The sequence below is a fragment of the Leucopleurus acutus genome (assembly GCF_964270905.1).
Source record: "Leucopleurus acutus genome assembly, chromosome: 21".
Taxonomy (NCBI): domain Eukaryota; kingdom Metazoa; phylum Chordata; class Mammalia; order Artiodactyla; family Delphinidae; genus Leucopleurus; species Leucopleurus acutus.
In genome coordinates, this window is record NC_139163.1 from 19,967,247 (window position 1) to 19,980,037 (window position 12,791).

A 12,791-nucleotide genomic window follows, 5' to 3' on the forward strand; every position below is an offset into this window, starting at 1 on the left:
AGGCTTCCTGGTAGAGGGGACTAGCGCCTGTGTTCTGGTGGAGGAGGCTGGATCTTGTCCTTCTGGTGGGTAGGTACGCATCTGGTGGTGTGTTTTGCACTGTCTGTGACCTTATTATGATTTTAGGCAGCCTTTCTGCTAGTGGATGGGGTTGTGTTCCTGTCTTGCTAGTTGTTTGGCATAGGGTGTCCAGCACTCTAGCTTGCTGGTAGTTGAATAGAGCTGGATCTTGGCGTTGAGATGAAGATATCTGGGAGATTTTCGCCATTTGATTTTATTCCACCATTTCGCCACCTGAAAAAGAATTCAGAATAATGATAGTAAAGATGATCCAAAATCTTGGAAATAGAATGGAGAAAATGCAATAAACATTTAACAAGGAACTAGAAGAACTAAAGAGCAAACAAACAGTGATGAACAACACAATAAATGAAATTAAAAATTCTCTAGAAGGGATCAGTAGCACAATAACTGAGGCAGAAGAACGAATAAGTGACCTTGAAGATACAATAGTGGAAATAGCTACGTCAGAGCAGAATAAAGGAAAAAGAATGAAAAGAATTCAGGACAGTCTCAGAGACCTCTGGGATAACAATAAACGCACCAACATTTGAATTATAGGGGTCCCAGAAGAAGAAGAGAAAATGAAAGGGACTGAGAAAATATTTGAAGAGATTATAGATGAAAACTTCCCTAATAAAGGAAAGGAAATAGTTATTCAAGTCCAGGAAGCACAGAGAGTCTCATACAGGATAAATCAAAGGAGAAACATGACAAGACACATATTAATCAAATTATCAAAAATTGAATACAAAGAAAATATATTAAAAGCAGCAAGGGAAAGACAACTAATAATACACAAGGGAATCCCCATAAGGTTAACAGCTGATCTTTCCACAGAAATTCTACAAGCCAGAAGTGAGTGGCAGGACATATTTGAAGTGATGAAGGAGAAAAACCTACAACCAAGATTACTCTACCCAGCAAGGATCTCATTCAGATTTGAAGGAGAAATTAAAACCTTTACAGGCAATCAAAAGCTAAGAGAATTCAGCACCATCAAAGCAGCTTTACAACAAATGTTAAAGGAACTTCTCTAGGCAGGAAACACACAAGAAGGAAAAGATCTACAATAAGAAACCCAAAACAATAAAGAAAATGGTAATAGGAACATATATATTGATAATTACCTTAAATGTAAATGGATTAAAAGCTCCAACCAAAACATGTAGACTGGCTGAATGGATACAAAAGCAAGACCCATAATATGATGTCTACAAGAGACCCACTTCGGACCTAGGGACACATACAGACTGAAAGGGAGGAGATGGACAAAGACATTCCATGCAAATGGAAATCAAAAGAAAGCTGGAGTAGCAATTCTCATATCAGACAAAACAGACTTTAAAACTAAGACTATTACAAGAGACAAAAAGGACACTACATAATGATCAAGGGATCAATCCAAGAAGATATAACAATTGTAAATATTTATGCACCCAACATGGGAGCACCTCAACACATAAGGCAAATACTAACAGCCATGAAAGGGGAAATTCACAGTACGACAATCATAGTAGGGGACTTTAACACCCCACTTTCACCAATGGACAGATCATCCACAATGAAAATAAATAAGGAAACACAAGCTTTAAATGATACATTAAACAAGATGGACTTAATTAATATTTATAGGACATTCCATCCAAAAGCCACAGAATACACTTTTATCTCAAGTGCTCATGGAACATTCTCCAGGATAGATCATATCTTGGGTCACAGGTCAAGCCTTGGTAAATGTAACAAAATTGAAATCATATCAAGTATCTTTTCTGACCACAACTCTATGAGACTAGATATCAATTACAGGAAAAAATCTGTAAAAAATACAAACACATGAGGGCTAAACAATACACGACTTAATAACCAAGAGACCACTGAAGAAATCAAAGAGGAAATCAAAAAATACTGAGAAACAAAAGACAATGAAAACACGACGACCCAAAACCTATGGGATGCAGCAAACGCAGTTCTAAAAGGGAGTTTATAGCAATACAATCCTACCTTAAGAAACAAGAAAAATCTCAAATAAACAACCTAACCTTACACCTAAAGCAATTAGAGAAAGAACAACAAAAAAAACCCCAAAGTTAGCAGAAGGAAAGAAATCATAAAGATCAGATCAGAAATAAATGAAAAAGAAATGAAGGAAATGATAGCAAAGATCAATAAAGCTAAAAGCTGGTTCTTTGAGAAGATAAACAAAATTGATAAGCCATTAGCAAGACTCATCAAGAAAAAAAGCGAGAAGACTCAAGTCAATAGAATTAGAAATGAAAAAGGAGAAGTAACAACTGACCCTGCAGAAATACAAAGGATCATGAGAGATTACTAAAAGCAACTATATGCCAATAAAATGGACGAAATGGACAAATTCTTAGAAATGCACAACCTTCTGAGACTGAACCAGGAAGAAATAGAAAATATGAGCAGACCAATCACAAGCACTGTAATTGAAACTGTGATTAAAAATTTCCATCAAACAAAAGCCTGGGACCAGATGGCTTCACAGGCGAATTCCATCAAACATTTACAGACGTTAACACCTCTTCTCCTCAAACTCTTCTAAAATATAGTAGTGGGAGGAACACTCCCAAATCATTCTAGAAGCCCACCATCACTCTGATACCAAAACCAGAAAAAGATGTCACAAAGAAAGAAAACTACAGGCCAATATCACTGATGAACATAAATGCAAAACTCCTAACAAAATACTAGCAAACAGAATCCAGCAATACTTTAAAAGGATCATAAACAATGATCAAGTGGAATTTTTACCAGGAATGTAAGGATTCTTCAATATATGCAAATCAATCAATGTGATACACCATATTAAAAAATTGAAGGAGAAAAACCATATGATCATCTCAATAGATGCAGAGAAAGCTTTCGACAAAATTCAACACCGATTTATGATAAAAAAAAAAAACCCTCCAGAAAGTAGGCATAGAGGGAACTTACCTCAGCATAATAAAGGCTGTATATGACAAACCCACAGGCAGCATCGTTCTCACTGGTGAAAAACTGAAACCATTTCCACTAAGATCAGGAACAAGAAAAGTTGCCCACTCTCACCACTGTTATTCAACATAGTCTTGGAAGTTTTAGCCACAGCAATCAGAGAAGAAAAGGAAATAAAAGGAATCCAAATGGGAAAAGAAGAAGTAAAGCTGTGAGTGTTTGCAGACGACATGATATTATACATAGAGAATCCGAAAGATGCTACCAGAAAACTACTAGAGCTAATCAACGAATTTGGTAAAGTAGCAGGATACAAAATTAATGCACAGAAATCTCTTGCATTCCTATACACTAATGATGAAAAATCCGACAGTGAAAATATGGAAACACTCCCATTTACCATTGCAACAAAAAGAATATAATATCTAGGAATAAACCTACCTAAGGAGACAAAAGACCTGTTTGCAGAAAATTATAAGACACTGGTGAAAGAAAAGATGATACAAACAGATGGAGAGATACAGCATGTTCTTGGATGGAAGAATAAACGTTGTGAAAATGAATATACTACCCCAAACTATCTACAGATTCAATGCAATCCCTATCAAACTACCACTGGCATTTTTCACAGAACTAGAACAAATAATTTCACAATTTGTGTGGAAACAAAAAAGACCCCGAATAGCCAAAGCAATCTTGAGAAAGAAAAACGGAGCTGGAGGAATCAGGCTCCCTGACTTCAGACTGTACTACAAAGCTTCAGTAATCAAGACAGTATGGTGCTGGCACAAAAACAGAAATACAGATCAATGGAACAGGATAGAAAGCCCAGAGATAAACCCACGCACATATGGTCACCTTATCTTTGATAAAGCAGCTAAGAATATACAGTGGAGAAAAGACAGCCTTTTCAATAAGTGGTGCTGGGAAAACTGGATAGCTACATGTAAAAGAATGAAATTAGAACACTCCCTAACACCATACACAAAAATAAACTCCAAATGGATTAAAGACCTAAATGTAAGGCCAGAGACTATCAAACTCTTAGAGGAAAACATTGGCAGAGCACTCTTTGACATAAATCACAGCAAGATCCTATTTGACCTGCCTCCTAGAGAAATGGAAGTAAAAACAAAAGGAAACAAACGGGACTTAATGTAACTTAAAAGCTTTTGCACAGCAAAGCAAACCATAAACAAGACGAAAAGACAACCCTCAGAATGGGAGAAAATATTGCCAATGAAGCAACTGACAAAGGATTAATCTCCAAAATTTACAAGCAGCTCATGCAGCTCAATATCAAAAAAACAAACAACCCAAGCCAAAAATGGGCAAAAAACCTAAACAGACATTTCTCCAAAGAACATATACAGATTGCAACAAACATATGATAGAATGCTCAACATCACTAATCATTAGAGAAATGCAAATCAAAACTACAATGAGGTATCACATCACACCAGTCAGAATGGCCATCATCAAAAAACCTACAAATAAATGCTGGAGAGGGTGTGGAGAAAAGGGAACCCTCTTGCACTGTTGGTGGGAATGTAAATTGATACAGCCACTATGGAGAACAGTATGGTGGCGGTTCCTTAAATAAATAAAAATAGAACTACCATACGAACTAGCAGTCCCACTACTGGGCATATACCCTGAGAAAACCATAATTCAAAAAGAATAATGTAGGGCTTCCCTGATGGCTCAGTGGTTGAGAGTCCACCTGCCGATGCAGGGGACGCAGGTTCATGCCCCGGTCCAGGAGCATCCCACATGCTGCGGAGTGGCTGGGCCCGTGAGCCATGGCCGCTGAGCCTGCGCGTCCGGAGCCTGTGCTCCGCAATGGAAGAGGCCACAACTGTGAGAGGCCGGCATACCGCAAAAAAAAAAAAAAATGAGTCATGTACCACAATGTTCATTGCCTCTCTATTTACAATAGCCAGGACATGGAAGCAACCTAAGTGTCCATCAACAGATGAATGGATAAAGAAGATGTGGCACATATATGCAATGGAATACTACTCAGCCATAAATAGAAACGAAATTGAGCTATTTGTAGTGAGGTGGATGGACCTAGAGTCTGTCATACAGAGTGAAGTAAGTTCAGAAAGAGAAAAACAAGTACCTGTGCTAACCCATATATATGGAATCTAAAAAAAAAAATAAAATGGTCATGAAGAACCTAGGGTCAAGACGGGAATAAAGATGCAGACCTACTAGAGAATGGACTTGAGGATATGGGGAGGGGGAAGGGTGAGCTGGGACAAAGTGAGAGAGTGGCATGGACATATATACACTACCAAATGTAAAATAGATAGCTAGTGGGAAGCAGCCACATAGCACAGGGAGATCAGGTTGGTGCTTTGAGACCACTTAGAGGGGTGGGATAGGGAGGGTGGAACGGAGGGAGACACAAGAGGGAAGAGATATGGGGATATATGTATATGTATATCTGATTCATTTTGTTATAAAGCAGAAAGTAACACACCATTGTAAAACAATTATACTCCAATAAAGATGTTAAAAAATTTTTTTAATTAAATAAATGGAATGTAACTATATATCTGCCGCCACTTTTTTTTTTTTTTTTTTTTTTTTTTTTTTTTTTTTTTTTGCGGTACGCGGGCCTCTCACTGTTGTGGCCTCTCCCGTTGCGGAGCACAGGCTCCGGACGGGCAGGCTCAGCGGCCATGGCTCACGGGCCTAGCCGCTCTGCGTGGCATGTGGATCTTCCCAGACTGGGGCACGAACCCGTGTCCCCTGCATCGGCAGGCGGACTCTCAACCACTGCGCCACCAGGGAAGCCACACATTTTATGTTATATAGAAAATATAAGAAGAAAACACTGAGCTTAAGAATCAAAACTTTCCAAAATTGAATATGCATATAGCATAGGTAATATCACATTTAACTTTGGATGTCCAATTCTTTTATTTTTAGCCATCTTATAAAAACATTTTTTAAGATTAATATTGAACTGGGAATTACATTCATGATAGAATTTGTTTCTCTTTACTTGAGATAGTCTAATATTTGCCTTAAACATTTGCAAAGCAACTCCATGGAGAGCACTCCCGGACATTTCCTTTAGGCAGGCATTTGAGAATATACATGGACAGTCAGTGTGTGAGATTTAGCCAAGAAAATCCCTCAAACAAAATAATACTTTAAAGCCACACATCACTTTACATGTACTATTATTCTAGGCTCTGTGCAATATACAGGGTTGTGTCTCCAGTCTACATCTGCAGCCACTCCTCAGGTGTTCTCTGGACCTCATGTCCGGAAATGTTCTCACCTTCAAGATCTCAAAATCTGAGTTTCCATTTTCTGATGACAAACCTGTCTTAGCATTTCTCGTATTTTTTTAACTCCTATTGAACTTGATGATTAATTTATCATCTGTTGCTATTCTTTACCCTGTGCTATTTTTGCAGCCAGACACAACTGTTCTGGCTTTACATGTCTCTATCCAACAAGAAAAAAATAATAGCCTTTTAAGGGGCATCATTTTTTTGTTACTTTAGAACACCACGTACCTATGACTTTCTGCCACTCCTGTCTAGAAAATCCTCAGTTTTGAACCTCTCTCACTGTTAATTCTGCCTGTTTCTGTTGCATAATGTTGCAAAACTAATTAGAGCCAGTGAGTGAGCAACCCTGTAATTAATGTCTATATCAGAGACACTCAGTTTCAAAAGTGAGAGAGGATATTATAAAACTGGTGTAAACTAGCTCTGTCTGAGAGAAACAAAAGTAGGCCTATTTTCCCATCAGAATTTGTCTTCAGAGATGCTTGAAATTTTCTTATTTTTAAAAACTTTTAGGCATTTCTAGTGTCAGCTTTAAGTTTAAGCTGACAAGAAGTTCAAGCTCAAGAAGTGAATTCCTCTGTCTCATCCCAAATTCAGTTCAACCAGAATCAATTCCTTTCTCCTTCCATGAGAAGACAGATCTCACCACCTCAAAATATTTCTCTCGGTCTTCTTAGTCCTTTTCTTTGTCTGAGTTTAAAAAAAAGTTCTTCAGTTCTTACTCAAAATTCTATTCATTGTTCTACTTCTTCTTTGGCTTTCTTTTGAGGTCAGAGCAGAGGGTTGAGGCTGGCTATCATAATCTCTTGCCTTTCCTCTTCTACTAATCCCAGCCTCCCTGGAGGTAGAAAATATGTCTTTCCAAGCCACAGACCTAGGCGTTATCTAGGAGTCCCTCTTTGGTTTTATAAACATTTTTTCCACACAGGACTTGCTCATCCATCATGATAGATTCAAGCGAGACTTAAGCAACTGTCACACCCCAGCCTGCTTTCTACAGATGCGTTGGTTGATGGATAAAATTCTTTTTTCCAGGGTTGCTACTGGAAGTAGTTAGAAAGTCCAAAGTTAGAAAGTTCAAAGCTGAACTTATTTTTTCCATTGAGCCTACAAATTTTACTAGTTCAAGTGTAAAAATCACTACATATCCTTACATAGTCATAGTTGTGAAACCTTGGGTCAGTCATAAATGGCCCTCTTTTCAGTATCTCCAGATAAAATTAGTCACCAGGTCTTGAAGGTTGCTCTTCCACCACACTTCTCACACTTATTACCAAGGTGTGCATTATTATTGATACTCTGTCAGATAGCTCCACATAGTACTTCTACCAGCTTCATCTTAAAGCATAACTCTGATCATTTCAAGCCACTGAGCTATTCGAGAACTTTTTACATTCCTTCTCTTGGACGCTGTTGTACATACAGACCCCTTAGTTTGCATTCATGGCTTTTCTTTCTCTGGCCTCAAAACATACTCCCAGTTGTTTTTGCTCACAATATTCCATGAGCCAGTTTGGATGGCATGCTATTTCCTAATTGTGACCAGAATGGTCATTTTGTTCCTCCCTCTAGGGACATCTTCTGTTGAAACTCCGTATTCTTAAGGCCTTTATCGTAGTCAGTATCTTCCATGAGAAATGGTTTACTCTCCAACCAGATGTGAATTCTCCTTTCTTTAATTCCCATGTTCTTACTATTTTTACTTTTTGTCTCATAAATATTATTTGTGTACTGTTTTACCCTCCTCATAGAGTATTATTTTCTAAAGAAAAGGATGTATGATTAACCCATGGTTAAAACACTGGGACACCATTCTTACTTACACTAGTCAATCATTTATTGCTTGTACAAATGTGACTATTTGATTGTAGCAGAAATATGTGTATAACTGTCATGTAAAAATAATACTAGATCTCTCTGCAAAGTTGTTTTCAATAATCAGGTAGTAAGTATCATTTTACCTAATAAATAGTTAAAAGGATTGATGCATGAAGAAAGTACAGGATTTATTCACAGATGAGTCCCAGTCTCTGTTAGAACTTGAAAGAGATACTAGGTCCTTTATAATCCTCTTTCCCTGTTCATTTTAAACAGAGCCCACCATATGCATGCAAACTGCTGCAATCATTCATTAAGTAGATTCAACCTCTCATTTTCCTTAAATCATCACTGATTTGAGCTTACTGTTTTCTCAACTTAGGCCTAAGAAAATTATGGCCAGTTATTCATTCTCTAATTAACCTAAAAGTGAACTATATTTCATTGCTTGTAGGATGGTATGGGAAATCTGAGAGTCACCAAGAAGGGAATCCGACTTGAAGGTATATCTGAGTTTCTACTTCCATTGTATGTGAAAGAAATTCATTCCCGAAAGGTATGTGATACTGGCTTTGGCTTACTGTAAAAGATAATTTAGAGGTTATGTTTTAGCTTAAAATAGGAGGGCAGATACCCCTTATCTCTTCAGTATGCATTTAGTTATTTTAAGCTAAAGACTTATTTGAAGAAATCAAAACAATGAAACAATTGAAAAACCAGTGGAGAAGTTAATTTCAAACTGACAAATTAGAGAGCCATTTCCAATTAAACTGCAGTGTTGCTTTTGTTAGTCTCTAAAATATGCCCTTCTGTTTTCAATGGATGGACCTTAAAAATCCAGTTATATTAATTCCAAAAGGGGCATTTAACATATTTTGAGTAATTTCTGCAAGAACCTTGACTTGAATAAATGATATTAATTCAATGTATTTTACATCTTTTCAGCTTTAACGGACATGCATTTTCTAAAAGTGGTGACAAAAAGTCTTAGTACAGAAATTAACTTTATTTCTGGATGTACATTATTTAAAACCAGTAAGAATATTTATTCTTTCAAATGTATGTGTGTATGTATGTGTGCTATGTGTGTTTTATCACCTAGCAGCATGCTAAAACTCAAAACATTATAGCTTAGACATTGTTCATTTTGGCTTAAGTGTGTTATTTCTCAGAAGGTAGTATCTTTGGTACATCAGAATCTCACTAGACTCTTTCAAATGTAATAGGCTTTCCCCTGGGATATGTGTGTATGTGCGGAAATAAATTTAGTGAAACAGAATAATTAGAAAGATTGTTATATAAAACGTGGAAAGATTACTAACCTTATTTCATAAATATGAAAGTGTATTTTCGACTAGAATGTTTTAATATTAGCAATATTTTAGCAAATGAGTTGCATAGTAAGCCAAAATTTTATAATTTGCTTCGAGGCTATTTTTCCCTTAAATATCAAAGTGAACACAGAACAAAGGATTCTTTTTCATAAAAATTTTAATTAGGATAATTATATTAAGTTTAAATTTTATTTTGTTATGTGTGAACTTGCAGAGCTTCCTAATATACTCTATTGACTGCTACTCTGGGTACTGGAAATTTTTTATTAAGATTACTTTCTGGATTTAGGTCAGAGAATAAATAATACAATAGATACATGTATGAACACCTGACCTTACTGATTAAACTATCAAAACTAATTAAACTTAAATTAAAAAGTTTGGTGTTTTTATTTGATTTGATTGTTAGGAAAACTGAAAAAATATAGCATGCTTACACGTATTAGCATCTTCCCTTTGACTGGAAGTTATCACCACTCTGTTATTTTCTGGTTCCTTCTTGTGTTTCACACCACTAAGCAGTTTCATATTTGAAGAAATGAAAACTCATACTTGGAAATAAAAACAGTACTTAACATAGGACAAAGGTGAGAGTCATCATAGGCGGGAACTTCTTTGAAAGTATATCCTATTGATAAGTCTGGGGACGGCAAGAAAAAAAAAAAAGATTTATCTTCAAAGCCATTTTAGACCAATTTGGAGCAGCTTCCTGGGAGCACAGTTTAGAGAAGGATTGTGAAGCCTGCTGCCAGCAGGAGGGTCATGGAATTTACCTTCCTAGTAGGAACATTTTTGAGAGCAAGCAACAGGTGTAAACGAGGATACTCCTGGGAAACGGGGATGTATGTTGACTCCAACTATGGACCAAATAAGAAAGAATTCACTGATGTTATAGCATTAAAATGGGAGGTGGTGGCACATGGGCTTTCTAACTTTTATCCCTGGGAAAGTTCACAAGCATTTCTTTTTTTTTTTTTTTTTTTTGCGGTACGCGGGCCTCTCACCGCTGTGGCCTCTCCCGTTGCGGAGCACAGGCTCCGGACGCGCAGCCTCAGCGGCCATGGCTCACTGGCCCAGCTGCTCCGCGGCATGTGGGATCTTCCCGGACCGGACCGGGGCACGAACCCATGTCCCTTGCATCGGCAGGCGGACTTTCAACCACTGCGCCACCAGGGAAGCCTGTTCCCAAGCAATTCTAAAACTCACCGTATTGATGGAAATCTATATGCTCCCTTTCACATCCCCTGTCCTGTCGCTTCTCCTCTCGTTATCATTTGCCTCTCAGTAACTGCGAAGCATGATACAGCTCAGGCAGGTGGCAGCATGTTCCATCAGCAGTCAGACGGGAGGACTGGTTTGAGAACAGAAAAAGGAGACTCATTTATCCCGTGGAAATGTCTCTACCCACATACCACAAAAAAATAAATATTTAAAATAAAGAGAAATATATCTTTTATAAGCAGTCCCCATTTTAGGATTCTCTTGTCCATGAATGTATGCAGTTGTTTTTTCTCTGCCGTGAAGTTTATTCAGTGCTTCAAAAAGCCAGCCACAATGTTCCTGAGCCTTAGTTTTCTCATTAATAAAGTGAGTTTGGTAGAAATTTATCAAAATACGTGATTCTTAGGTTAAGAAAGAGCACAACAAATTCAGTAATACTAGTAGAGATGAGGTTTTACATTATTTTTTTAATTCCACTTAGTCCAGTCTTTCCACACATTTTCATGTATTCAAATGTTTTTATGATAAAATGTCAAAATTCCTGTAGGTAAGATAAAATCTATTAAATTCAACAGGTACTTACAAAGATTCAATTAAGCTGAGAAAAATAGTGTACAATTTTGATTTGTGCAGATTTTTTTTCCTGCAGTTTTGATTTGTGTGTGTGTTTGTGTGTGTGTTTTCCTGCACTAATGCCAGTGGATTGCCTTCTTTCTATTTAGCCAGTATTCCACTCTGAAATAATTTTCTTATTTAAAATTATTTTCTGGTTACATAGGTATTTATTTAATACTATACATGGAAATGTAATACATTTCTATTGGTCAGAAAATGCAGTTGCCCACAGACACACACACCTAGCCTCCTAACTTAATAAACCATGGGCTGTTTCTACCCTACAAGCTAACTGTAGGGTAGTTGGCTGTCTCCACCACCAAATTTCTATAGATATTTGAAATTCTATTATTATCCAATGCAGTTTACTCTCTTATTCATGCTTTAAAAAAAAAAAAAAAAACCTTTTTAAGTGGTTGATCATATCAGCACACAGAAAAACATATTCTATGTTTAAAGTATCTTAGAATTCAATGCATCTTCAAAATTAACATTATTTTCAGAGAGTAGGTACTCACTGAACATTTGTGAAGTTAAATATATAGTTTTCTTTAGATACAAAATATTCAAAGAACTTGGAATTTGACCTTGCATATATTATAACGTTCTGAATGGGTCTTTAGTGCATGTGGTCTAACTTTAGGTTAAATATTTGAAGTATCAGGAAATTAGGACTTGTAATCACCAGTTTTTTAATGTAATTGAAAGTTTCTCAAGGTTTCATGAATTCAGAGTGCTCAGGTGGTTAGATTATATTTCACTGATTGTTACCAGAAAAAAAATTGCATCCTTAGTTCTCTAGGACTATCTTAAGTATTATCCAACTTCATCTGATATTAGCTGAATACCTCTCTTATTTTTTTCCGTTTAAGGATCCTCAGTTAAGGTGGTACCTCACTATTGCCCCTCATCCCAGCATCCTGCATGACAGATTGATAATTGTGTCAGGGGAATGGCTACCAGATAATTCCAGTTCCTGTAACTCCACAGCAAAACAAAGAAGTCTGCATTTTTTTTTAGGATTCCTGTGTTAGCAGAGCTGTGAGCAATGTTCTACCCTCTCTTCACTTCCAGTCATTTCACTTGGCTTCAGAGCTGTGATACTAACTGGGTTCTTGGTTACAATCAGTTTTTCATCTCCTGTGTTCAATTCTTCTTTATATAATTCAGACAGAAAGCCATGGAGACAGGCAAGTTCAGCAAACCTCTTCCCTGGTTACACAACATGATAAATCTCCTGACCCTGTGTCCTTCAGCTACCTTGGCAAATCTCTTCTATGCAGGTTTCTTTCTCCCATGCAAACCAATCATAAATAGATATCTGCAAGCTTCTATAATCTTTTTATTATTATCATTCTTATTATTTCACATCCAGTTGTTTAATACTGACGAACTTTATTATTTACTGTAATGTCTTTATTCAAGTTAAAACACACCCAACACACAAATCATCCCAAAATCTTTACAC

The 12,791-nt window shown here is 36.9% G+C and overlaps 1 protein-coding gene across 3 annotated transcripts in view; it reads left to right on the plus strand.

Moving 5' to 3' along the window:
- The window catches only part of SGCZ (sarcoglycan zeta), a gene marked incomplete at both ends in the record, with an annotated part of 909,187 nt that overhangs the window by 740,079 nt on the left and 156,317 nt on the right, over positions 1–12,791 (plus strand). For 2 of the 3 annotated variants that reach the window (XM_082863702.1, XM_082863704.1), the window contains one exon: positions 8,608–8,709. The exons of the other annotated variant lie outside the window; for it this stretch is intronic. In XM_082863702.1, coding sequence (XP_082719828.1) covers positions 8,608–8,709 — 102 coding nt within the window. The remainder of the gene's footprint in view (positions 1–8,607; positions 8,710–12,791) is intronic. 3 annotated transcript variants of the gene reach the window in all.